Source organism: Xenopus laevis, chromosome 2S, assembly GCF_017654675.1.
Source record: "Xenopus laevis strain J_2021 chromosome 2S, Xenopus_laevis_v10.1, whole genome shotgun sequence".
NCBI classification, from domain to species: Eukaryota; Metazoa; Chordata; class Amphibia; order Anura; family Pipidae; genus Xenopus; species Xenopus laevis.
The window spans coordinates 28,292,283-28,320,218 of NC_054374.1; the positions used below are offsets into that span (position 1 = coordinate 28,292,283).

General features: G+C 44.4%; 1 protein-coding gene across 2 annotated transcripts in view; it reads left to right on the top strand.

Annotated features, from left to right (window-relative positions):
• The window catches only part of gdap2.S (ganglioside induced differentiation associated protein 2 S homeolog), a 22,729-nt gene extending 9,110 nt beyond the window's left edge, over nt 1-13,619 (top strand). Inside the window, exons 7-14 of one of the 2 annotated variants that reach the window (XM_018242467.2) lie at nt 1,756-1,915; nt 3,649-3,844; nt 4,581-4,657; nt 4,876-4,952; nt 5,568-5,707; nt 6,210-6,264; nt 10,562-10,705; nt 12,682-13,619. In XM_018242467.2, the coding sequence (XP_018097956.1) occupies nt 1,756-1,915; nt 3,649-3,844; nt 4,581-4,657; nt 4,876-4,952; nt 5,568-5,707; nt 6,210-6,264; nt 10,562-10,705; nt 12,682-12,729 (897 nt within the window). In that variant the 3' untranslated portion in view covers nt 12,730-13,619. 2 annotated transcript variants of the gene reach the window in all.
• Nucleotides 13,620-27,936: the final 14,317 nt, after the last annotated feature.

Here is a 27,936-nt window from a genome sequence, read left to right on the forward strand (position 1 = left end):
TATCACCACCTCGGTGTAATTTTGGGACACTGTCTATTACCTGAAATTTAAGCTGTTGAACCCCATGGCCTTTTTCTGCAAAATGAGAGGAAAATTCCTGATCTGGATTTTTAAGTTTAATTGCCGACTTATGTTCCCGTATTCTTTCCTTGATCATTCTAGTGGTCTATCCCACATATAGTTGTCCACAGGGGCACTTGATAATGTACACCACAAAAGTGGATGTACAAGTATAGCACCCCCTGATTTTAATCGGGGTACCTTTTTCCGTGGATGGTTCACAGTGTCCCCGTTTAAGCAGTTTGAACAACAACTGCAGGACATACACCGGTACAGTCCATTGTTCCTGGGGGCGTAATAAACGCTGTTTTTGTACAATGCCCCCCAACATCAGATTTAACCAACATTGATCCTATGGTTTTGTTTCTTTTATAGGAGATCAATTGTTTCCATAAAAAACTCTACACTGGGGATCCCATCCTTAAGTATTCCCCAATGTCTCTATATAATTTTTGCAACTTCTCCTCTTAAAGTAAAGTATATTTTGAAACAAAAGGAATCCGTTTCCCATTATCACTAGGTGAATCCTATCATTCTGTTCTACAATGGACCTTTGTTTTTTTTTAATAGGGGAACAGGGTACCCTCATTGTACAAATTTCCCCTTCATCTCATCCAACTGTTCAGATAATCTATTCTCATTTGATACTCTTTTAATTCTTTTTCCCCTCATAAGCTGAGATTCAGGTAAAGATTTAATTGTCTGCAAGGGATGAAAGGAGTCATAATGCAATATGGTATTTATATCAGTTGTTTTCACAAACCGATCTGTTGTCAGCTGCCTCCCCCCCCCCTCTTTAATGACCTTGGTGTCTAAAAATGCAATTTTTTGGGAATCAATGTAGAGTAAATTTAATGTAAGGTAAAATCCCATTAATGCATTCATAGAAAGTTTATAGAATCCCCTGTGGCCCCGCCCATATTGCAAACACTACTGATAAAGCGTGCTCACATTATACAGCGTTGTTGGAAATCCTGGTTAGTAAATACAAATCTGTTCTCAAAATTATTCATAAATATGTTTGCATAGGATGGGGCCACATTGGACCCCATTGCCGTCCCCTTGATTTGCATTTAAAACTTGTCTGGAATAAAAAATAATTATTTCATAATACCAGTTCCAAACACTGCAGAATAAAACCTTTTTGGGAGCCATCTAAAGACTCATCCTGTTCCAGCTCGATGTGGACAGCCTCCACACTAGGGTTGACACCTTTTCCGGAAAAAAATACTGGCCTTGCTATATATTTATCTTTATTCCTTATTAATAACATTGGGATCAACCATCATTTTTACCGACCAGGCCAGTAAAATACCGGTCAGGTGGCAACCCTACTCCACACCCCCATCATGCGGGAAGGAGGTATAGAGGCTCTTGACATCCAGCATGACCAGTACTACATGTTGTGGGATACACGTCAAAGCTCTTAATTTAGCCAAAAAATCATTAGTATTCTTCAAATAGGACCTGGCTTGTGTCAGCTGGAAAGACCTACTGGTAAATAAAGCATTACAAAGATTATTATATGATCCCCTTAAGCGCTTCTTCTCTAGTGTGACCATCCCAACTTGGCCAGTCTTTCCTCATAGCTAAAATTTTCCATACCTTTTACCAGCTTAGTTGCCCTTCTCTGTACCCTCTCTAATTCTAACATTACATGTGATACTTATACTCCTTCCTCCTGTCTCCTTGCAGGGAACATACAGGCAATTGTTACCCTTGTACTTTCCGCGGTCTCTAGAAGAAGAGCAGAGGTCTATTCTTCTCCTGCCCCAGGACATTGGGAATTCTGATGGGGAACCTGTGGTGCCGGAGCGTCAAATCCGTATTAGTGAGAAACCGGGGGTTCAGGAAGGTGAGATCTTGGTGGTCTAGGGGGAAGATGTTAGAGAGTGAACTCCCTCTTTCTATAGGGGCCCTGATGGGATCCTTTATATTTAACAAATGAAGTTGACAAAGACCAGAGATTCTCTTCTCTTACCCATAATCAATATGCAACATTCTGTGCATTGAACTTCAATCAGAATAAGAAATGTTTATCCATAGATTACAATATACTGTATTTAAGATGGCCAACTGCATCACACTCCTCCATGGTCTGGCCAGTCCTACACCCACTCTCATTCACTCACACTCACCAGGTCTGGCTTGTCCTATACCCACTCTCATTCACTCACACTCACCAGGTCTGGCTTGTCCTATACTCACTCTCATTCACTCACACTCACCAGGTCTGGCTTGTCCTATACTCACTCTCATTCACTCACCAGGTCTGGCTTGTCCTATACTCACTCTCATTCACTCACACTCACCAGGTCTGACTTGTCCTATACTCACTCTCATTCACCCACACTCAGCCCTAGTCTGGCCAGTCCCACACTCTCATTCATTAAGAATTCTTCTGTTTCGTTATACATTGATGAGAGGTACAACATGGAGCTGGCCACTGCTCCTGTATAAACTATAGGAAAAGGTGAAACCATTAGGTAGTGGGGTGCAATTCATACAGACAAAGAGAAGAGAACTTCTCCACTCACCCATAATAAATATTGCACCCCCTCTTAATGGTTTAAAATTTAGTGGTGAGCACAACTTTACCATTTTTCCCTATAGTTTTATCACATTTAGTCGTGTTGGATTAAAGAAATTCTAACAAACTTAAACCTGTGGCACATAAGAGAACTGCATTGTAGAGCCAGGAGCCCGTATGTGTTTGATAACGTTATGTGTAAAAGTCATCATTTTACCTAGTTGCCACTGGTATACAGGTACGGGACCTGTTATCCTGAATCCTCGGGCATGGGCTTTTCCGGATATGTCTGTATTTGCTACATAGCTTAGTGATATTTGGGTGCTAGCAAAGGAGTGATATTAGGGTGCTAGCAAAGGTGTCCCCTGTGGCATATCTAGTGATTATTCTATTTACTGTATATGGTGACCCTGCCATCCTCTGGATTTAGTAACTGCTACATCTGTTTGCTTTATTCACTTTCTGTTGCATTTATCTGCTAAAATGATCACCGCATGCACTACATTTAGTCACTGCTCCGTCTGTACGGTTGAGCGACTGATTTATTTAGCAGTGGTTACATCTGACTGTTGCCTGTCCCACATATAATATTTAATTACTGCTGTATTTAATTACCCCCATATTATTGACCTTAATCTGATTGATCTGCAAGAAGGCTCCATTTGATGTTTCATCTCTTAGCCATACACATGGATTGCCCGGTCTCTTAGTTTTATGTAGGGCTCCCCTTGCAGCTGTGTTTCTAGCTCCAACAGTTCAGGTATAAACATTGGCTGTGCAAAATAAAAAATGTTTCTAATATAGTTAGCCAAAAAAGTAATGTATAAAGACTGGAGTGACTAGATGTTGAACAGAACTTCCTGCTTTTCAGCTCTCTAACTCTGCGTTAGTCAGCAAATTAAAGGGGGGCCAAATGGGACATAACTATTCAGTGTGTTTGCAATTGATCCTCCGCATTCAGCTCGGATTCAAAAGCAACAGTTATGTCACCCCCCCCCAATTTACTTATTGGAATCCAAGAGAAAATTTTATTTTTATATTGAACAATTCCTTTAAAGATCCAGGGCTTCCTATAGCTGACTACTGCACCCTGTGTGTTACAGAGGACTCTGAAGAGGAGGGGTTGGTGAAGGACCTGTCTGTTATTGGCTCGCATGCCTTTGCTCGCATGGAGGGGGATGTCGATAAGCAGCGGCGCCTGGCACTACAGGGGCAACTGTCGGGAGCTGCCATGCAGAAACAGCACCAGAGGAAGTGAGTGAAGCATTTATTTCATAGTTGTCTTGTGTCCATAGCTCCCCAAATCATCAAAAATGGAAAGCCTCTAATTTATTGCTAGGAAGACACAGTCCTTTCATTCTTTATAGTGTCAGTTCATGATATAATCTATAATATAAATCTTGCAACATATTATTGTGTGCTGCACAGCAGCCGTCACTCAAGTAAACTAGTGCTTTATTTTTCCTAGCACCCACATCCCACAGCACCAACATTTTGTCTCTGATTCACATCCAGCCATGCTCCCCATCACTGGCTCTCATCTGAACATCTCTGCATCAAGCAGTTAAAATAAAAACCCCTTATTAAATAATAATAATAACCCCTTATTAAATAATTATAACCCCTTATTAAAGCTTCTACCACAAATTCTCCTCACTTCCCTTAAAAAATGGGAACCTTCCCTTAAATGGCACCTACTGGTTACAGCTCCTGGGGTGGGGGGGCTGATTCCCCCAGTGTTCCATCTCTGTGAAATGTTTGGACACTTGTTGATCCAATGTTTCAGCCTCAATTACACATTTGTCTTTTGAGGCCATTGACACAACAAATTGTGGTGCACACAAAGTTTAAACATTTTGCATTCTGACCTGAGCACACCGTTTTTAAAAATGTGCACACAAAATATTTTTTTTTTCGTGCACATAGTCCAGAAGGAATTCGAGGGAACATTGCTTGCTTCTCCTCCATGCTAACCTGATGTCTCTTGCAGTTACAACCGCTGGCTTTCTCGGGCACGGACAGAAGACCTTTCCGACATTGCTGCACTCAAAGCCTTGTACCAGTCTGGTGAGTCCTGATGTGTAAAGGGAAAGAAGCCTGTCCATTCCTCAGATTCCTTAGCACAAAAACGGATGTGTATAGTTCAGTCCACCCTAGGCCAACACTAATGGCACTAATAATAATGTGTTGATTGGTCAGTCTCCACCTAGGCCCAAGGTGCACAATGACAGTGAGAGGCAGAGTAATTAATAGTAATTAATAGCAATGTCCTGTGTTCTTTGCAGGAGTGGATAACTGTGGCCGCAGTGTCATGGTGGTAGTAGGAAGGAACATTCCAGTGTTACTGATTGACATGGAGAAGGTAAGTTCATTCCCAGATGGGTTTGGTTTTCATTAGCCCTTTCTGTCTTGCATTGCCCTGCCCAGTTCTGACAGTACTCTGTGGACTTCCCAGCAAACTCACTGGCACAGGTCTCCAAGGCTAGCATCTCCTATCCAGACCACTCCTCAGGTTGTCTGACTCTAACTTCCCCTTGAAACTAGGCAGTTGATTGAATATCAGACAAATAAGCAGTGGGTCGGGATAGGATACTTCATTTAAAGTATAATAATAGTCTGACCTCAAAATGAATCCATGAATCACTGACCCCAGCAACTGCATTATAAATGTCAGGCTGGACTGATGCAGGATAGATAGGCAATGTTTTATTACTTAGTTTTTAGTGCAGCTTTCCCTTTAATTGCCTTACTAGAAAATATACCCAGTATGGATTTATAATATAGTTTTGTTGAGTAAATCCTTTGTATTTTAACATTTTGCTGTGAATTATAATTATGTGCAAAGCTGTGTTTATCCCTCAATCTTGTCACGTACACAGTGGCATTCCAGGAAGCTGCCATATTGCTTGCTGCATGATCTTTCATGTTTTATTAGAATGTTTCCCATGTGTTCATCACCCCATGTGTTTCCTCCCAGGCTCTCCTGTACTTTATCCACATGATGGACCATGTTACAGCCAAGGACTACGTGCTGGTTTACTTCCACACCCTCACCGGGGAACACAACCATCTAGACTCAGATTTCCTCAAGAATATGTACGACATCATCGACGTCAAGTAGGTACTCCAAAATTGATTCAAAAAGAATGCCCACGGGTACCTAATGTAAACATTTCCTCCAGTAGCAGCTGACCGAAGCGTTTACAGAACTATTGGTAACGACCAATCAGGCAGCAGGAAAGAGACCTCCTCTACTCTGCATGTAGGCGGTGCCTATGGACAAGTCTTTATTTTCTATTTTTTTTTTCTACTCCCTTTAATATACTGCCTTTCTCAAACCTGTAGTTTATTATGTTACTAAGCCCTGTAACCCTAGCAACAACAGAGATTTATTTTAAGGCTGTTCTTGTCAGTTTTTTTTATTCATCAATCCTTTTCCTGTTAAGAAAGCTTCATCAGTTGAAATACAGTGACATTCCGTCGTTTGACAGACCATTTGTATTGCCAGCTCCAACCTGCAGGTGGCGGCAGAGGAGCTTTGATGAATTGCTGGTGGGGTGGGAGGGAAGGCAGTTGCGTTGCCATATTGTTTCTTATATGGGGACTTCTCTCCCTGCAGGTATAAGAAGAATCTGAAAGCCCTTTATTTTGTTCACCCCACGTTCCGCTCGAAGGTAAGAAATTATTATTGCGTTGGGTATAATCCCCCTAGAGAAAATGCTTGGTGTTACTCCTCTGTAGCAGACAGTGGCCCCCGCAGTGGCCCCCGCAGCTATTTAGTCTTTTCTGCTGATTTCCAGCACATGCTCAGGATTGGTGTCACTTACCTGAGCTTAGGGACCCACTCACAATATTATATATATACACTGTATATAACAGTAACTATAAAAGGCTGATTAGCAATGAATTCCGATTCAAATTACATGGCAGCATAGAAATAAGGGCAGTCTGCACCAGAATTGATTCATAATCAGCTTTTATGACAGATGCAACCTCGCTTGCTTGATGATTTTCCCTGACCCCTAAGCTTAGCTTCTCAGCCGCAGCCCAGATCCCACTGAGCATGTGCAGTGCCACTGACACACTGAAGATGGACTTACCAGATCAGGAGCTGCTGGAGGTATAGGCCGGGATCATTACTGTTCTAGAGCTGCAGTTAGGTGACAGCCTTGTCCCTTTAATGCTGAAAAGCAAATGACGTCAAATTGAGAAACAGTTGTTGAAGTGCATTACTGCCCGGGGGAAGCCATGCGATGGCTCAGAGTGAGTGAATGAAGTAGGATAACAGGTTAGTGTGTCACATTGTCACAATACCAAACATTTTGTTCTGCGATGTGCCTGTGCTTTGTTGTCATAGTGATGGTACTAAAGGGTTCCACGCCCGCAACCTGGCACTGGCACACTCTGTTCTCCATTGTTCCAGGATTCCCCAAGGGCAGGAACATGTTTAAATAATAATGCATGAATATTATGTGTATGTATATATATATATATATGTGTATGTATGTATGTATGTATGTATGTGTATGTGTGTATATATATATATGTATGTATGTATGTATGTATGTATGTATGTATGTATGTATGTATGTATGTATGTATGTATGTATGTATAAAAACAGGCCCTGTTTTTAAATGGAATATAGAAAATTAATATTGTTTTACCTTTTTCAAAATAACCGGTGTGCTCCTACTTCCTTGGGGTTATGTGAATGAGCACATAAAAAGTACGTAGTCCAATGGTGGGTGCTTGGTCAAAGCTTAGCATATAAAAGTTCAAATTGGACCACCAACTCGTGAGTGTTGGTGGGAAGTTCCATCAATAGATTTTATGTTGCCCATTGAATTCAGTAGAGTTATCAGCTGCATCCTCCTTGGCCATGGGAAAGAGAGCAGCCCAGAAGCAGGTCCAAAAATCCCAGTTTACTACTTTTTTTTATTATTTATTTGGGGGATTCACAAACTTCCAGTGATCCAATATTAAAGCTGAAACTCCAAAATGCCCCTGCTCAAGACACACATGCAGTCTCAATGTTATATAAGAAATATGGAGAAAATGCCAGAAAGAAAAAAGTTTTGCTGCAAGTTATTTAAGTGTGCCACTACATGATTCTGGCAACAGCCCTTCCTCAAATGAAAACTATTAAAGTACAATTGCACATAAATAGCCATCAAGGTCCACCCTCAGCCAGTGTCCATGGGTGAAGACTTCAATTTAACTGTTCATTGTCCATTGCTCAGAGCCAAAGAAAGGAACCTGACTCCAAAGTCCCTAATCAAATTGTCTCTGGTAACTTGAGGCCCGGGCGCTACCTTTACCAGGTCTTCCCCAGCAGCCACTTACTGAGAACTAGGGATGCACCAAATCCAGGATTTGATATGGGATTCATCCTTTTTCAGCAGGATTTGGATTCAGTCAAATCCTTCTGCCCGGCCAAAGCAAATCCATATCCTAATTTGCATATGCAAATCAGGGGCCGGGAGGGAAATTGTCTGACAAAAAGTCACGAGATTTCCCTCCTGCCCCTAATTTTCATATGCAAATTAGGATTCGGTTCGGCCAGGCAGAAGGATTCGGCCGAATCCAAATCCTGCTGAAAAAGGTGCATCCCTAATTTTCATATGAGTATACAAGGATTGTAGCACTCCAATTTTGTGTTAAAACCGCCTTTATTTCAAATATAGCATAGTGACGTTTTAGACACAAGGTCCTTTTGTAACTAACTGTGAAGGTAAACGTATTGTATTGCGTGCACCCTGTGAAGAAAAGACTAAGTGTACAAAGTGTGCTGGATAACTGCTGTGATTGTGCATAATTTGCATATGCAAATTAGGGTTTGGTATTCGGGCAAATCTTTCGCGAAGGATTCAGGGGTTCGGCCGAATCCAAAGTAGTGGATTTGGTGCATCCCTACTGAAAACAATTTAATACTGCCCTTATCCCTATTCCCAGCAGGATCATCAACATTTAATGCTCCGTGTATTATTTAAAGGGCTGGTTGACCTTCAAGTTACCGTTTATTATGCTATAGAATGGCCTATTCTAAGCAACTTTTCAATTGGTCTTCATTATTTATTTTTTATAGTTTAGGAATTCTTTGCCTCCTTCTCCTGCCTCCTTCTAGCTTTCAAAAGGGGGTCACTGACCCCATCTAAAAACAAATGCTCTATAAAGCTACAAATGTATTGTTATTGCTGCTTTTTATTACCCATGTTTCTGTTCTGACCCTCCCCTATTAATATTCCTTATTCTCATTCAATGATTTAGGGTCATTTGGACCCTAGCAACCATATTGCTGACATTGCAAACTGGAATGCTGCTGATTAAAAAGCTAAATAATTTAAAGACCACAAATAATAAAAAAATTAAACCAATGGCAAATTGCGCGACTATTAGGTCGCCATTGTGCTTCTTCTCCGTGTAGTAATAGTTTAGTAAAGTCATAGGGTGCAAGGCTTTTTACTACTACACAGAGAAGAAGCACGGTGGAGACCAGTTTATAGGGATGAGCAAATTTTTTTTGCCGTGTTTTGCCCCGAAAATGATGCCCATAGACTCCAATGGCAGAAAAAAAATGCTGCCTGTCTTGACTTTAATGCATTTCAGCGAATTGCATGTGGCAAATTTTTGGCGATGTCAAACGGGTCAATTTCACCCATCCCTAGTAGTTTGGTAAAATCATAGGGTGCAAGGCTATTAGGTCTCCTCTATGTTTCTCCATGTAGTACTAGTTTAGTAAAATCATAGGGTGCAAGGCTTTAGGTCTCCTCCATGCTTCTTCTCCATGTAGTAGTAGTTTAGTAAAGTCATAGGGTGCAAGGCTCTCTGGTCTCCTCCATGCTTCTCCGTGCAGTAGTAGTAGTTTAGTAACATGGCCTCCAAGTGCTGTTTTCTCCTCCACTTCTATATTTAACCACCTTTGCTGTGATTGGTTATGTTTTAGAGCAGTGATCCCCAACCAGTAGCTCGTGAGTAACATGTTGCTTTCCAACCCCTTGGATGTTGCTCCCAGTGGCCTCAAAGCAGGTGCTTATTTTTGGATTCCTGGCTTGGAAGCAAGTTTTGGTTGTATAAAAACCAGGTGTACTGCCAAACAGAGCTTCAATGTAGGGGCTACTAAATGACCAATCACAACCCTTATTTGGCACACCAAGAACATTTTTCATGCTAGTGTTGCTCCCCAACTACTTTTACTTCTGAATGTTGCTCACGAGTTCAAAAGGATGGGGATCCCTGTTTTAGAGCATGGAACTGTCTAGAGATCGGTGTATTAGTGGGATTATCTCTTTGAAGTTCCTAATGTCCCCTTTATGTCCTTTATGCTGTCTGCCCTGCATACGTCTTCCCACACAGGCAGGGCTTACATGTAGAGATTTGTTTTAGTGTTATGGGGTACCCTTTTATGGGACGATTCAGTGTACCCCTGTTATCACATCACACACAGTTCAGACAAGGGGCCATGCCATATTTATGGTTAACTTGGAAAAGCGGTCTATTTTCCTTTTAACTAATGAGACATAAAACATATTTGGGGGTGCTTCTTTGTATAGTTTCCCAAATCCCTTGCTACCTCTCTGCAGGTGTTTTTGTCTTTACAATATTGCTGATTTTTTTACCTTCCTCCATTATCCTATTGAGACTACGCGTGGTGTAATATTTCTCCTTAAACTGCTGCGTGAGATCCAAACTGGTATTGCTACACTGCCGATTGTCCGGAATTATTCTATGCGCTCCCATAAACTGCCCCATAGGGACCGCCTTGATTATCCGTGGCTTATGAAGCTTCCAGAATCCCTAAGGGGCTGTTTATAAGAGCGTACAGAATAACAGACAATCAGGAGCAGCCCCACAACATTACCAGTCTGTGCCAGGAGGGGGCGCCACTATGAATGGTCCTGCTGCATGTGTGCCCCCACCCTGGTATCACTGCTGTTGTATCTCTCTGACTCCCTCCAACTCTCGTTGTTCAGGTTTCTACTTGGTTCTTCACTACGTTCACTGTATCTGGCCTGAAGGACAAGGTGCATCAGGTGGAGAGTTTACACCAGCTCTTCACTGCCATCCCTCCCGAGCAGATAGAGATTCCTCCCTTTGTCCTGGATTATGATGCCCGGGTGAGCTTCTCATCTGTTTTTTCTGAAATGCACCTGACGTATCCCCTCCCCCATCCCATTCTTCCTAGCTCTGCCCATTTGCACCCACACCTGCACACCAGACTAAAGGTGGCCATACACAGAGAGATCCGCTTGTTAGCCGGAGTCACCAAACAAGCGGATCTCTCCCCGATATATCCCCTGCTAGAGGTGGGCAATATCGAGCTGATCCAATCGTGGGCCCTAGGGCCCAACAATGGGATCATAATGAAAGGTATACGGGCGGTTGGATTGTGGGACTGCATCAACGAACAGATGCGGTCCACAATCCCGTGGGATTTTAATCCCTGCCCGATCTACATCTGCCCGACACTTGGCCAGATATCAATCGGGGAAGCCTGTCGGAGGGCTCCATACACTGTCCAAACAACTGCTGACTTTTATTGGCCCGTGTATGACCGTCTTTTGCTAGTTAAAGCCTTAGGGTGGCTATAGACGTAACAGTTACAAGCCTTCCTGGAAAAGATGTACGTGTAGAGCTGAATCGTCAGATATATATAGAAACATTAGAATTCTACCTGTATCTGACGAATAGAAATGGCCGATGTTCGGGTACCTTGAAAAGCACCCAATCAAAATTTTCCGAATGGACCGTTCAAAGAGCTGACCGATATCCAAGTCTTCTGCCATACACGCACTGAATATCGTACGAAAATTAGTTTCATATGATATCTGTGCATGGATGACCACCTTAAAGGAGAAACAAACCACTTATTAAAAAAAAAAAACCCCCTACCCCTCACCCAACATAGACCCCCCTCCCTCCTCCCCCTTAGCCTAGCTGCTACCCCGGGCAAATGCCCCTAACTTTTTACTTACCCCTCGGTATTAATCGGGATTGGAGTACATGGTAACGATCTTCCGGGTCGTCGGTAAACTGAGAATGAGACCGGCGGCGCATGCGCAGTTGGAGCAATTTCCCCGATAGCGGCAACTGTGCATGCGGCGAAATGGACGGAAATTGCCGAAGCGCTGGAAGATGGCTGCCGTGAACTCCGATCCCTGAATCTGCACCGAGGGGTAAGTAAAAAGTTAGAGGCATTTGCCCGGGGTAGCAGCTAGGCTGGGGGTGAGGAGGGAGCGGGGGGTCTATGTGGGGTACGGGTTATTTTAACAAGGTGTTTGTTTCTCCTTTTAAGTCATGTCGAAACCCCTGTCATGCCTATAGCTGTGCACTGGTGCATGCAATATTAGGGTTCCCAAAGTAAGTTACTGGGTACCTGGTTTTGCTCTCACCCTCCCTCTCTCCCGGACATCAATGCACATTGTGGGTGGGGGCTCCCTGCCATTGCAGTGTAGTTTATGGCATGAGAAGAGCTTTGAATAGTGAAGCAGCAGCTGAAGGAAGAGACACTTTACAGCTCAGACAGGTCACTAATGTGAACCTCATGTAACATCTAAAGACCCGTGTGATTTATCAGGGCTGCAAGGTTATTGTAATGTATAGAGAGTCTCCCTGGGGTGGTGGGAAAGGGGTTAAACTCATAGCCGCCCTTTGATGTTGGCCTGTTCCACACAAGATGGAACCATCATGCAGTAACGTGCAGTTCTGGAAACCATATGAGCTCCGAGCGCCTCCAACTGGGCACAGTTCCACCCCCCCCCCCGGCAGGTTTAACTTGTATCCCACAGGCCTGAATCCCAGGAATTCTTACCGGATGTGCAGCCTGCAAGCCAGACTCATGCGCTGAGAACTTGCTGCCTTCCAGCTGAATGCAAACCAAAGGGAAGCCATTTTCCCTCTAGTCAGGCCCTCGGGGCACGTCTGTCCCATACACAGCTGCTATTAAAGGGAATGTTTACACACAATAAAAGGGAAAATAAAGGAAGCGTTTGTGTGCTGCTGTTATTGGCTGGAAAGGGCGTAGATTCGGATCTGTTTGAGATACATGTGTAAGAAATCCAATAAATATGTTCCTGTTCTTTCTCATCCGCAGGAAAATGGGCCCCTCTTCACTTCACAGTCTTCCTTCTTGTCTCTCTGACCTTCTACATGTGATTGGGGAGTCACAGCCCCTCACATTGCTCTTCAACACAGGCTTATGGGGACTGTCAGGACTCTGGGAGCAAAGCCTCTTGCTCATGTGGGTGCTGCACCCGTCTGATCTGGTAGTACCAGTGGAAGGATGAATTCACCCAGGCACATGTGTGGCACCCAGGGGTTCTCCCATTTTTATTTATTCCTCTTTGTGTTGATATGTAAATAATACCGCAAGCTGCCTGGGCTTCCAGCCTCTTCCTATGGAGCAACAGTGGATTAGCCCAGTGCACTCCTACAACATATGCCATCTTCTGATTGGCTGTGGATTATCCAACCCACTCCTGGAATAAACACCTTCTTCTAATTGGCTGTGGAATATCCAGCATGCTTCTGGAGTAAACACCCATTTCTGGTTGGCTGGGGATTATTAAATCTATTTCTGGGACATACACCACCTTCTGATTGACTGTGGATTATACCGTCCATTCCTAGTATAATCACTCTCCTGACTGGCTGTGGATTATTCCGCCCATTCCTAGTATAATCGCTCTCCTGACTGGCTGTGGATTATTCTGTCCATTCCTGGTATAATCATTCTCCTGGTTGGCTGTGAATTATCCAGTCTGTTACTCTCTTCTGATAATCATACCTAGGAAAAAATACCCTTTTCTGATTGTGGCTTATCCAGTCAGATTTTATAACGATCCCCGTTTTTCTTCAGAAGTGGATTATCCATTCCATTCCTAGAATAAACCCCTCAAACCCATTTCAGTCTGTCCTAAAGTTAAGTACCAGCCTCTGATTGGACTATCCAGTTTGCTCTCTGAAACACCCTGGTTTTGATTGGCTGTGGACTATCCAAACTATTCTTAAAATAAACACCCTTATAATGTGTCAGGAGTTTGTTTGCTAGAGAAAAGTGATCAGATGTGTCACTGGGGGCTTTTATTCACCTACTGGGGGGATTTTCTGACGCTTTCCTGCACTTGTAGTTGTGATGCCTTTACCCGTTATCACTTGAGGGTGCCACTATGTCTTCATTGTTCCCATTGGGGTCCTTAAAAGGTAAGTCAAACTTTCATTTGATTTGCTTTGCATGGTTTATGATCTGTTTCTCTCTGGTTGTTGGGATCACCGACCCCGGCAACCATTGATCTTTAGTACAAGGCTATTTTACCGCTAATGGCCTCCCATACTTATCCTACACTTTCACTGCCAGCCAATTTGGTACTTTTACTGCCACACCATTATTGAACATTTTGCGCACTTTATTTTTGGGGCCTTTCCTTGGGGAGTCTTCTAGTTTACCCAGTAAAACTATATATATATATTTTCATGAGAACCTAAGCTTTCAAAATATGCTAGAATGTTGGTGTAATTCCACTTTTGTAAAAAGATATAGGCTTCTAAGTGTCTAAACATTTTTTTAAAAAAATCATGTTTCCCATAATACAAACACATATATCCGGAAAAAATTTTATGCACAAGAATACAGCAGATTTGGAAAGTTCTATGTCTCCTGAATGAGCCAATATGAAATATATATAGTTTTATTTCGATTTTCACTTGTATAAGACAATAATGCCAAGCGGTACACTGCCAAATTTCGAAAGCACCGCTCCACAAACCACATACTTCTGATTTCAAGGCCAAACATTCCACTAAATAGGTTTACCCTAAAAACGACACATTATTGGAAAGAACAGATACTGATTAATCCAAAATGGGTGAATATATGTATGTACTCCAAACTGCCAAGTTGCAATTCCTTTATTAAAAAAATTGTGAAATGTTTGAAAAACAGCCTCATATCTCCCACAAATCATTAGGTCCCAAGGTAAAATGTCATATATTTATGGAAAGTACACATTCCCCTGAATCCAAATAGGGAATACATGTCTTTCTACTCTAAAGCACCAAGTCACAAAGCTTTCCTACATTTGGCAATTTTGAAGCATCTTATCTCCCACACATCATTAGGTCCCAAGGTAAAACACCCTAAATATGAATGCCAGGAGTCCACTGAACAGTTCAATGCCCAATATGTATTGGTTTGCCCACTGAGAGGATCATATCGTGGCCACCTTAATCCTCATTATGGGAACCTGAAACCTGTAAGAGCCGGCCTGCTAATTTCCCTACCTCCCCAACCCCAGCGCTGATACCATCGCACCTGGGATTAACTGCCTTATCCGGGGATACAGTCGGCACATATGCACCCCAGGGCCTGTCTTCCATTAAACCTGCCGGTAACTCAGTTCCACACTCTCTTACCAGCTGCCTCTTACTGTACTGTCTAAGGGAATCCATATGGCACCTCCTCCCATATGTATAACTACAAATATACAGAGAAGGAATGTTCTGGGCACACAATAAGCTGTACACTCATACTGTACTGTCTTAAGGGAATCCATATGGCACCTCCCTCCTCCCATATGTATAAATACAAATATAAAGAGAAGGAATGTTCTGGGCACACTAGAATCATTCAGAATATATAAATCATTGATTTGTTCCTATTTCTGCTCTGGGGTGTGCATAGCAGTGCGCAGAGTACAATCCTTGTGTCCCCCATGAGTCACTGAATATACAGCACCCAGCAAGGTGCACGAAGCAATCCAGCAAGCAAGTGGTTAAAAGCTTGTGGGATCTGGAGCCAATGAGAGAAGCGAATCATTGTTTAATCTCTATGAAATAATTCCGTGTTTGGTAACACTAAAATAGGTGAAGGAAACCCAACACCTGCTCCCTGCAGCCTCTTTGTACTGGCCTGGAACATTACACACAACTAGAGCCAAGGCTTTGCCTAGGGACATGGAACTGTGATGTGAGTGTCCTAATAATGGAATGTTCTACATCAGTTCCATTCCAGTCCTGTGTGATGTCGTAAGCTGATGTCATAGAATACAGGTCATTCATCTGTGGGGAAGGGCAATGGGTTACGTGATGACCCCCACAAATGGGCAGTACCATAGGTCCATGGCAGTTCTGTAATAGCCAAAACATCCTGCTGGCCTGTTTAACAGACACCCATATTTGAAGTTGTGTTGAGAACAATTGGCACCATAAGCCACAGGCTTCCTTTGCTGCACGTGTGGGGGCTGATACAGCAACATGGCTGGGCTCTGTCAGCCTTTCACTACATCAGTCGGCGACCCTCAAATCAAAGGCAGACTCCATGACCCTTTCCTGCCTTCTGGGATGCCATTTATTGACCAATCTCAACTTGGCACATCTTTCCATGGGCAACCCCTCACCAGTCCTAGGGATGGGCGACTTTGACCCATTTCGTTTCAGCAAAAATTTGCTGCCGGCAAAATGTTGCCGATGCCCAATTACTCTCAAAAAAATCTAAAGAATGTTGACGTGCGGCGAATTTTTTTTGATGCGCGTCTTTTTGACGCACAACGCCATACAAGTCTATGGGTGTCATTTCCGCCCAAAAGAAGGCGAAAAAATTCACCCCCATCCCTAATGGGGACTAATGACTCCTGATGATTCCTTGATGTTTTTTTCCACGTCCATATTTAGCCGCCGCCATCTGTCGGCAGCTGGCTCAAATCCCACGTAATCTCACATTGGCTGCCCCAGGGTCACAGCTAAGTGTGCGGGATGTGGAACCGACTATTACGTATGCTGCCAGAAGTGAGATGCTAAGGCAGATTGCTATAGGTCTTTTTTTAAATTGTCATTATTTATTTCACCAGTTTGGAAATTAAAGGGGTACCACAATCAGATGCCATGTCTGTCAGCGCTACTATCAGCCCCCTGCTGGAATTGGTCACAGCTGTGGGTATGCCACGTTCCACTTGTTTTACAAGTGTCTAAATAAGCCTATGGACTCATTTTGGGGCCACAGAACCACAATTGGTCCTAATGAGCAGCTTTCAGATCAGAAGGCACCTGATTAGCTGAATGAAGCCCACCCTTATGCAATTAGTGTCACATGGTCTCATATACTGACCCCCTGTGTGGGAAGGCTGCAGACTTCTTCAGACAACATATCTGAAGAACGTCATGAAGACCAAGGAGCTGGTCTTCAAAACAGTATAGGTGTGGGATAAAATTCTTGAAAAGCACCAATCAATGTTGGTTTATCAAACAATTTTCATAAACGTCAAACACTGGTGTTAAATCCATTATTATAGAATAGAAACGATATGGCAACAGTTCTTGTTAATCAGACTGGCCAGTTAGCAGGGGCCCAGCTGGTGCCAGGGTTTTATTCAATGGTTAAATGATTGTGCGCCCAGCAGCAGAAGGAACAGCACGGCTCCGGCTAATCCTGTTACATATTGGCTCCGGGCAGGTGTCCTTGCTGTAATAATATTGCTAGAGAGGCAGCAATGAACTTTTATAATTAAGTGAGATAATCGCTCCAGTCATGGGCCCCAGAGGTAGGAACATAGTGCAGCTGGGGGTCACTATTCCATATTTCATCAGGCAGCTGGGTAGATAAAGCAGCTCATTTGACCTTTACCAAGGTTTCCATGTCTAAAGGGGAAGTTTAATGCGGATCAGATGCATAAGGCCCCCGGGTCAGACTCCTTGCCCACGGTGTCAGTGAATTGGTGCCACCCAACTCTACATCAACTATGCAAATATGAGTTCAGGGAGCCAGCAGGCAGTAACGCCAAGTAAAGTCTGGCCGGAACGTCATGCCCATGGTCCGTCTGAAGCCCTCATAACTTCAAGGGATCCCTCTTGTTCCAAAAGCTTGCATTCTTACAGTTGGCCCCTGACACTTTCAGCTGAGTCTTTATCCTACAGTGACATGTAATATCTTATGCTTAGAATCAACACTTGTCACCCCCCCCCCCAGGCACTTGTTCAGCAGGTTGTGGCTCATTTTGAGAGGCAAATCTGGTGTCACTGGCAGTGAACATCACAGAACTTCTTGGCACCAACATGAGCCCAACTACATTCAGGGATAGGGAACAGGTTGTGTTTGTCTTCCTGAGCTGGAAAGGTCTCATCAATCAATCCATTAATCTCCGCAAATAACCTGAGTTTACTGTTGGTTAAAATACCGGCTGTAACCCCTGAACGTACGAACTAGAGGGATTGGGTATTGACTTATTGACTACCTGGGGCTGAGCTACAGGCCTTTTCCTTTGGTTTTTGTGTAGAACAACATCAGGTGGCCATTGGGATTGGTTCAGATGTAAAAAAAAAAATTCAAAATTTTTGGAAAAATAGGGATTGGTGCAAGGGAAGTTTAAAAAAATATTGTATCTCCTGCGCATCCCCAGTGTTTCTGAACCAATCCTGCACCCTAAAATCCTGCTGTCCTAGGCCCGGGCCTTGGTGGCCTTTCCACAAATCCGGGCCTGTCGAGGATCACCAATTCATTTAAAGGGTGGTGAGCTCCAAGCTTTCCTGTAGAGATACTGGGGTTCACCCACTAACACTGAGAATGTTTGCCCCTGTGTGTCATATTAATAGAGTGCCAAGCCTAGGGGCACATGGGGTGCGCATTCTCCACCAGCACAAAAGTGTCCAGATCACTGACTCCCCCGATATGTATAAATTGGAAACATGATTATATTTTCCATAATGTAAATCTGCCCTTAGATGATTTCTGGGTAACAAGTGCCACTGCAGAAATGTCACCTACTCCATTAGCCAGTGATTGCCTGATACTCTTTCCTATCTGCCTGCTCGTTAGCTGCCCCAGGGGAGCACCAGTGGGCTCCTGCTAGTAGATGTGCGTGTCAGTGTGCAGAACAGACCAAATGGCTCAATCCCCTCCATTGAGACTGTACAGTCCCCTCCAGTGAAAGTTTTGTGGCTGATGCTTGAGCTGCATTGGGTGTTTGCTCCGTTCCAGATGCACAATGGTAAGCAGATGTCTCCTGCTCCAAATCAGCTGGAACCCATCGGCTGCTGGATGGGTTTCAAGCCTGTGGTCTCTGGATCCTCTCCCATAGGATTGTCTGTCCCTGAGCTGATCCCTCAACAACATCCCCCATCTGTTTCCCCACAACTTGACAAGCGGCAGAGAAAGAGAGAGGAAAAGACATTGCCATCCCGAGGGTCCAAAAACCCACCCACTCCAGAGAAGAGCAAGAAAGCACAACATCTGAGCTCTGCACCCTACAGACTTCATCTTCTGAAAGGTCAATATCTACTTTACATTCTGTAGGTGGCACCCAGGTCATGGAGCAGCTTTAAAGGGCACCCATTACCAAAATATATTATCTCCAACCAGAGCGACCATATTGGTCAGAGCGCATTTGCATGGATCGCTTCAGATGTCACGCGCATGTGCATAGTCAGCAAGTTGCAGCATTCGCTCATTATGCACATGCATGATCCCTAACATGGAGGTTTGAACCGGGAGATCTCTCCTGTGTCCTGTTGTGGGTGGCCTAGCGCTGGTGGGGGCATTTTTTAATTAAAAACAACTACTGTTACCCCCAACTGGAGTGTGGGCTCTATAGCTTGTTCTTTTGGTCGGGGATTATATATTTTGTATCATGAGTGGATGGCCCTGACTACCCATTTGGTGGGCAGAATCAGGCTGATCCGACTGTTTGTTCCCTGTGAAAAATATCATAAAGGGGTCCATGTAATCTACACAGATGCCATAGAACCTTTCATTGCTCCCGAGATACATTCTTTCCCCATCTTGAGGCAGCTGATTTGTTCTGTTCATTCCCCTGTATCAAAGCACTTGGGGAATTGGGAACTTGATGAACTTTTCAACCTAAATAAGTGTCCTACTGGCTTATTAGTTCCATTCACACGCAGAGAGGTGATTGGCCAGATCTGAAGGAAGATGAAGGCAAATTGTTTTGGCATATCGTGTGTGTGACAGAGACAGTATCTGGTGCACAGACCCCATCACTCTTTAACCCTCTCCCTTCCATGAGAATCCATCTGTAATTATCCCTGTGTCTGTATCTGTGAATGTTTTCTCTCGGCTGCTCCCTGCCCCGTGGGTACTGAAACATACGGCACATCTATTGCCCAAAAGCAAAGCAAAAAAACACACAAGGGAGTATAAATAAGTGTGCGAGTGTACTCAGTGAATTCCACAGATAACGTCCACATACACAGGCTTTTTCTGTGAGGTCAATGTGAGCCGTGGGGCTCCAGTCCGTCTACAAGGTTTGTCTTTCAGAGTTTTCCAGAAATGTCCTGCAAACTCCTGGCACTGATCTTGCTGCAGAATTGGTTAGTTTGGGCACAAGTCTCCTCGTTAGGCACAGGCATGGGCTGATGATGTTTATTAAACAGCAGTAACACCATGTGCCACGGATACAAAGCTGGTGCCTGTCATGCAGATGGCAGTTAGTAAGGTCCTTGGGAGGGTTCACCCACTTGTGCTGTCCAAGGCACATTGTGATCCCTTTGTTGCCACATGAGCAAGTTTAGAGCAAACCAGTGGCCAGGGATTGTGCTTGTATTGGAGCAGAACTGTATTTATGGGTTTCATTCTATTCAGCCATTGGGTTTACCCATTATAATTGCTCACCTTCTCACACATCTTTTCATTCTTATAAACCACACAGGTCCCATGAGCAGTAGCCGTGACTCTCCTCTGTACTAAGCTTTCTTCCTTCTCCATCAAATATCAATGCAATGGGAACCTGTCACCCCAAACCTTGCCCTGTGCTTGACCAATGGCACGAGCAGCAATACTTAGGGATCTAATGACTGAACTCTCTCTCTGGAGTGTCTCTGCCCTATACTGTGTCTGAACTGCTTCTTCACTGCTCTGTCTCATGGCTTGACTGTCTCTGCTCTGTAATGTCTCATGGTTGAACTGTTTCTTTTCTGCTGTTTGGCTGAACTGCCTCTGCTCACCACTGTATTGTGGTTCAACTGTTTTTGCCTTGCACTGCCACATGGGTGGACTGTCTCTGCTTTACAGTCTTGTGGTTGAACTTTATCTGCTCTGCTTCATGCCTGAACTGCCTCTGGCCTGCATTGTCTTGCAGTTAAACTGCCTCTGCTCTGCAGTCCTAAGTGGCTGAATTGTCTCTGCTCTGCACTGTCTGATGGTTGAACTGTTTCTGCTCTGCACTGTCTGATGGTTTCCGCTTTATACGGCCTCATGACTGGATTGTCTCTGCTGTATTTCAAAGCTGAATTGTCTCTGCTCTGTGCTGTCTTATTCTTGAACTGTCTCTGCTCTGTGGTGCTTTGTGTTTCTCATGTACTCCTTCTTGTTTGGGTAGTTTAGAGATGATATGTACAGTATGTCTGTGTTTCAGCGGACTTTTCTCCACCTTGCTCTACCTTAACAGCTGGTGTGAGTCCCATGTGATATTTTTGGGGCACATTGCACTGAGACTGAGAGCCACAAGGCAAGTCCACATCCCGTGAGTGATCCGATCACAACAGAGTCTGCTGTAAGAACTCGGGGAAAGTCTCAACCTTTACACGTTTAGAAATAAGTCTCTGCACACGCGGTGGCATCTCCCTCCAGTCCCAACTGCACTAATGGCCAGATCTGGGGGTGATGCATCCCTTATTTGTCTGCTGATTTGCAGTTTTGTGGTGTTGAGTCTACAGGGGCAGCACATTCAGCTTACGTTTCTTGCAGTCAATATTTACTTCATACACTTTTCACACTTTCCCATACTAGGGGCAGTGTGCTTGGAATTAAAGGCACACGGATGAGGAGCCCAAGTACACATCTGGGTCAGAGGGGCAATGGCTTCCATGGGGGAACTGGCACAAGCGCTATATTGGTTCCTAATAAAGGACCTACTAATGGGAATCCCCTGATGAGATCACAGCAGGTTGGTGGTCTGTATTGGGGTTAAGCCCACCTAGTCTTTGTATAGACTGGGCTGAGACTTAAAAAGTTTTTGAGTCAAAACCATCACTAAAGGGAGTCAAGAAACCTTGGTCTTGGTGATCATAAGGGAAAGAGTGTAGCCCTCAGGTCTCAGAGAGGTGAAAGTGCTACAGTTTGGAACTTATAGTGGTTTCATACAATGTACAAATATCCGATTGTCCTTTGGAGCCACAAGTCAAAGGTGAACCAGTGATTGGCTTATGGGCAGGTACCTCAACATAGACTAAGAAGAGCAGATTTCCTCTGTTCCTGGTGGCAACAGTCAAAACCAAGTGTGATTCGTCCCTGTGTACAATAGTGTATCACTTACTCCCCAGGTTCCTTATCCTTCTATACCCCCTGGTCAGCAACCAAATGCCCCATTTCCAAAGCTAACAACAATAAGGTTTGAGATAAAGGCAAAAAAAAAAAAAAAGTGAGTGGTTAGTGCACATATAGGCATATGGCTTATCCAATGTCAGTGCTGATAGTGTGAGTGTGTTTGCAGAGTAATTACTGAGACAGTGTAACAATGCCAGGCAAACACTGGGTTCCATTGCACTGGGACACATTGAACCGCACACTGGAAACTGTTTATTTGCTAAGTAAATGGGAAATGATAGTTTACATGCTATATACCAACCCAGCCATATCAGCCCAGCATCACAGACACTTTCCCAAAGGCACAATCACACAAACAACATACAATATGAACCCCTGTCCAGTACACCAAATGCACACCCAATCCATGGACAATACTCATCAAAGCAAAGCCAGTCAATAGACATTACCTTTCCGACACGGCCAGTCCTTATACATTACCTTTCCGACGCGGCCAGTGCTTAGAAATTACCTTTCCAACATGGCCAGTCCTTAGAAATTACCTTCCCGATGCGGCCAGTCCTTAGAAATTACTTTTCCGACGCGACCAGTCCTTAGAAATTACCTTTCCAACATGTCCAGTCCTTAGAAATTACTTTTCCGACAAGGCCAGTCCTTAGAAATTACCTTTCCAACATGTCCAGTCCTTAGAAATTACTTTTCCGACAAGGCCAGTCCTTAGAAATTACCTTTCCAACATGTCCAGTCCTTAGAAATTACCTTTCCAACGCGGCCAGTCCTTAGAAATTACCTTTCTGACAAAGCCAGTCCTTAGAAATTACCTTTCCAACATGGCCAGTCCTTAGAAATTACCTTCCCGAAACGGCCAGTCCTTAGAAATTTCTTTTCCGACGCGCCCAGTCCTTAGACACAATCTTTCGAACATATTCAACCTATAGACAGTAACATTTAATCACAGTCAGTCCATACACACCTGTCTTCCAATACAACCAGTCCAAAAATATGGCAGATGAGGGAATACAAACTCTAAACAGTTGGTTGATTCCCCATATGAGCTGCAAAGTATTAAGATGATGAAAGGAAAATGTTCTACAGAAAGGTTGGATGAGCCCAGAATACATCAAGTCACACCGAGGTCACAGATTCTTTAGCATCTCAACCCAACTACCCTTGCTTGGCGCTCATTCTCCTGTTGGAATTCCTGGGCTCCTTTCAGCTTCACAAGGAGCCAATGGTTTGATTCCTGTGGAGGAACTTTAATATGTTTCCAATGAAAAATGGCGCTGAGGGGCCAAATTCCCCATTAGATTCCCATGTGCAGAACTGGGCTGAGAAGTTACTAGGGCCAAGGACATGGAAAGCTGATGAGGAAGAGTACAATTCCCTTTGGAACTAGTCATGTTCTACAAAATATATAATGCAGCTGTCATGGGGGAACTGGAAAGAGATGATGTTACCCATAAAGCCCCACAAAGAAGAGTTTTGGCAGAATGGATGAAGCCCATATGGAAAGCACCACAGTCTGTGACCATGAGAAGAACAGTCTCCTTGCTTCCCTCTGTAGGAAAAGGAAATACCCCCCCACTGTGAATTACACAAGGGAGTTGCCCCCACAAAACCAAGGTAGGCACCCACAATCTAACACAGTCATATGAGCCTCCCACCCCCTTCTCCAGTTGTTTTGTTCTCTACCTTTGTGTTTTTGGTTGGATTCTTTCTTTTCATTCTCCTTCCACCCTTCACTTCTCTCACTGTTGTCTTGTCTTTCTCTCATACCCCCACCCTTATTTTTCCATTGTCTCCTGTTTCCATTTCCTCTTCCCCCCTTGTTCATATTTGCTGTCTCTTCCCTTCTCCCCCCTTTCTTTGTTGGTTTCCTTTTTCTCCCCCTCCTTTCTCACTTGCAACACACTTCTTCTGCCTACTCGTTGTTTCTTCTCTCTACCAATACTTCCAGCCTTTCCTCATTCCCCTTCCCCAATCTCCCTTCTTTTCTGCTCAGCCATTCTCTTATTTTTCCCTTTTTTCTCTGCCCACAGATTCTCCCTCTTACAATTCTCCTTCTACTCCCTGTACCCATCCTTCCTTCTTCCAGTTACCCTTCCACTTTTCCTCTACCCACCAGGAATAATATTATGGTCATCAGGGGGACAGATCCTTCTTCCGAACCAGCTACTTTGTTGATTTTTGGGATCAGAGATACAAAGGTCGGTGAATGTATCATGGTGAAAGTGGCCCTATGAATTTGGCACATTAGAGACTTAGTACAGAACATTCTCTCTAAAGCTGTAGTGTTCTGTGTCTATGGGGCAGCCCCTTAAATCAATTGTGTCCTCTCCCATGAGGATTCCCAGGCAAGTGTTTGATTCCTTCTTATGGCTCCTCTTGGGCAGGACTCCCTCTCATTGGATGATCGGCAATTGGCACAGCATATCTGTGGTGCTGATACAACAAGGTGATTCCATCCACACACTTTCATAAAAACAGTGCCTTCTTGTGTCCCAGGACCTGGGGTTAATCAGTCCTCTCCACTCGGGGTGCAACCACATAAGCTGCTCCTTGGACTGGGTAAAGCAAAGCAGGAAACCTACAGGTTACAGTCCAAAATTCACAGGCTAGTACCTGGGGCCACAGCAGCCCCCCCAAGCAGGTCCGGACTGAGAATTAAAATAGGCCCTGGCATTTCAGGTACACAGAGGCCCAATCAGCCCCCACCAGCCCACTAAATACTGACTTTCTATGGCATCTTATAGCAGCGCCTCTGGCATTTGCCAGAAACCACAGATTGCCAGTCCAGGCCTGCCCACAAGCTCTGGTGGGTGAGGGGCAGTGGGTGTGAGAAAGCAGAGGGAGACACTTTCCCTTTGTTCTGTCTGCATACAGGGAGCTGAGGGTTAAACGGGAGGAGCAACTTTACTCCAGAAATCGCAGGATCCAATCAGATTTCTCATTGATACTCAAGAGCGTAAGGAGTGGGCCCACTTCTGGGTAATGATCTTACAGAGGTGGAACTGGAGGAACTGGGGTCCCTATAGCAACCTTTGGGTCTGGAGGTGACTGGGGAGCAGTGTCTGGCTGCTTTATGTTTAATACACTGGGGGTCCCGTATAGTGATGGGAACATTTCTCCCGTTTTGCTTTGCCGAAAAATTTGCAAATTTCCCACAAAATTTGTGAAACGGCGAAAATTTTGCGAAAAATCGTGAAGTTGGAAAGTTCACGAAAAAATCGTGAAATTCAACCGTTTTCACAAAGATGAGCAATTCGAACATTTTCACGGAAAAAATCAGAAATTGACGCCGGTGAATTTTCACAGGCCAATTTTTCATGGGAGATTCGTGAATTTATTAGTCGGCAGCGAAACACGGAAATTCGCCGCAAATTCATTCGCCCATCACTAGTCCAATATTGTTGCCGCCCCCCCCCCCTACTCTGCTGGGTGTCCTCTCGGGGGCTGTAGGCCTGGGTGCAGAGGAGGGTGCCAGTCTCACAGTCACAGCTGCTGCTCTCGGTGGAACAAGGTTTCACTAGCAGAAGCCAAATTTCAGTTCATTGTTTCAGGATCAGTTTGGGCTGAAGCCGCCACTCAGGTTTCAATAAAGACTTTCCAAAAGCCCCGGGGGGGGGACCTTCCAGTAATAAGTGTCACCCGTAACCAGTGTGGGGGGCACCAATGATTTGCCCCACAGAACAATGAGCAGAACCAAGTTGGCACCGTCCTGGCATGTTTCATTCGGTATCATTCTGGCAATAAATCTCATTGGTACTGTTTGTTTTGTGGGAGAACCCAATTATGCCCAGTTGCACCAGTCTGTCATGGGGAAAGATCAGAACCCAAAAAAAACCCCAAAAAACTGCGTCTAGTCCCTGATGCTCAGCTGCCTATTTGGCTGGCGTTAAAGACCCTCCATTTGTCTAAATTTTCATGAAAGCTCAGAACCCGTCTTGCTACAGTCAGTTCTGTTTGTGCGACACTTTCGGGGGGAAATTTCCAGCAAACAATCTCTTTTAGTTGCAGAAATATGACTTTGGATTCATTTCCTTTATTTCGGTTAATTACGTAAAAGAAAAACGAGAATAAAGCAGAACTGCTCTGAGAGACATCTGCTACCAGAACCCCCTCCCCCAGAGACAATGAGGAAAAACATACTTTCTTCTTGGGGTTCTAATGACCCAAAACAAATGAGAATTAGGGGGGCAGAACAGGTTCTGCTGATGGGTGAGTTTGGCTCATAGAGAGGGGGGAGAATGTGGTACCAGAACTTTGTACCTTTCCAGCAAATGTCCCCATGGAATGGTATGGCCCAGCTCATTCTCAGCACAAATATGTGGGTTTTCAAAAAGCTCCCTCAATTGATTGGCGCAGGCAGGGGCCCCATTAGCACCCACTGCCTTACAGTATCGGGAAATCACATTTCTCATTACAGGAATTTCCCAGGATGGACAATTGATTGGACTTTGTACATCAATTCTCATGGATTCATATTAAAGAGGGGGTGGGTTCTGGTTCTGTTTGATCACTCATCAACCCAAAACACAAAAAGTGGGGCGACAGAATAAAACCTAAGGGCCGTGTGGAAGAAGCTTCTGGAATTATGGACATGTCATTTTATAGAGGAAGACGTTTGGTGCAGGAAGAGAGTGATGCATCACATTATGAAGTCACCTCCAGCGGGACTTGCAGAAATTCCTTGCAGCCTGCAGCAGTCTCAATCATTATGATGTGCCTTTTGCTATTCCCATACTGGGTTACCTTACCCTTTCATCTAATGACCGGGGAATAAACTCAGTGGTTTGGTTCTGATTTGTTGCTTTACTTGGACCCTGCACTCTAATCTCAGCTCATTCACTTCAGGCAGGGCAACCAATCAGCAATTTGCTTCCATCAGTCTAATCAATAACAAAAAAAGTCTTCATAATAAGAAAACCAAAACAAATCTATGAAAAGGAGGGGGCAGTAAGGAAAGGAGAGCAGGGGGCATATCTGGGCCAGCCTGTGTGTAGTGTCATTGAAAGTATTTGATCCTACTGGGGCCCCCTCTGCAAATTGAGTCCCATAAGTTTGGGGTTGGTATAGAGGGGCATCATAAGAAACCCAGGTCTGGTTCCCCCTCACAACTGAAACCCCTGGGACTGCTCTGTGTTTAACAATGTTCTGGCTCTAGAGTTTAACCCGTATGTACCAGCAAGGAACCCAAATTCAGCCGTCGGCTCCCTCCACTCCCGTCACACACTGGGGGGACCACGTGCTACCAAAAGTCTGAGGAAGGATGATGGGAGTTACAGTTTAAGTGGAGCAGGCTGAGAGAGGATGAAGGGGTGCTAGATAGAGAGGAATGTGGGGTTATTTTGGGTACATGGAGTGCTGGCTGTTGAGCTGAGAGAGTTGTAGTTCACCTGGGGGGTATCAGGGTTAATAAAGGATGACACAGAGTAACCCCGGCTCAGTGTGAAACAAACAGATGGAGCTGCTGTGCCTTTAGCAAACGCTGTGGGCTGCACTGGATGAAATGCGACTCCCAGTGACGTCTGTGCCGGCTCCGCCCACACTCACCCAGCTGCTCTGCAGGGAGTCGTCTGTTAAAGGGGCAGCCCCAGGGGGGTGAATCACAACTGCCACTAATTCTCACTAGGTTTAACTATGTGGAGTCTGAGCAACAGAAACCCAGACTGCTCCCTTTGACTCATGGGTAATCACTTATACTGTTCTACTCTCTAAAGTGGACAGTTCAACAAACTAAACAATGAAGAACAAGTTAAAACACTGCTTAGTAAAAACAAATCTCTGTATGAGAGACTATGAGCAAACTTAGGGACTGTTCCTGCTGATTTGTGCTTAGTTCAGGGGAATATCTATACCGCCATAGTTTTATGGGATCTCTGTGTACAGACTATGAGCAGGCTTAGGGTAGGGGCACACGGCGCGATTTCGCCGCGATTCTGCGCTAAGCGAGTTGTCGCTGCGTTTTTTAAGCCGAAATAGCTTTGCTAACTTTGGCGCTGGCGTCAATGCAAATCGCGGCGAAATCGCTGCGCTAATTCACACGCGGCGATTCGTTTTCTATTGTCGTCCGAAGTT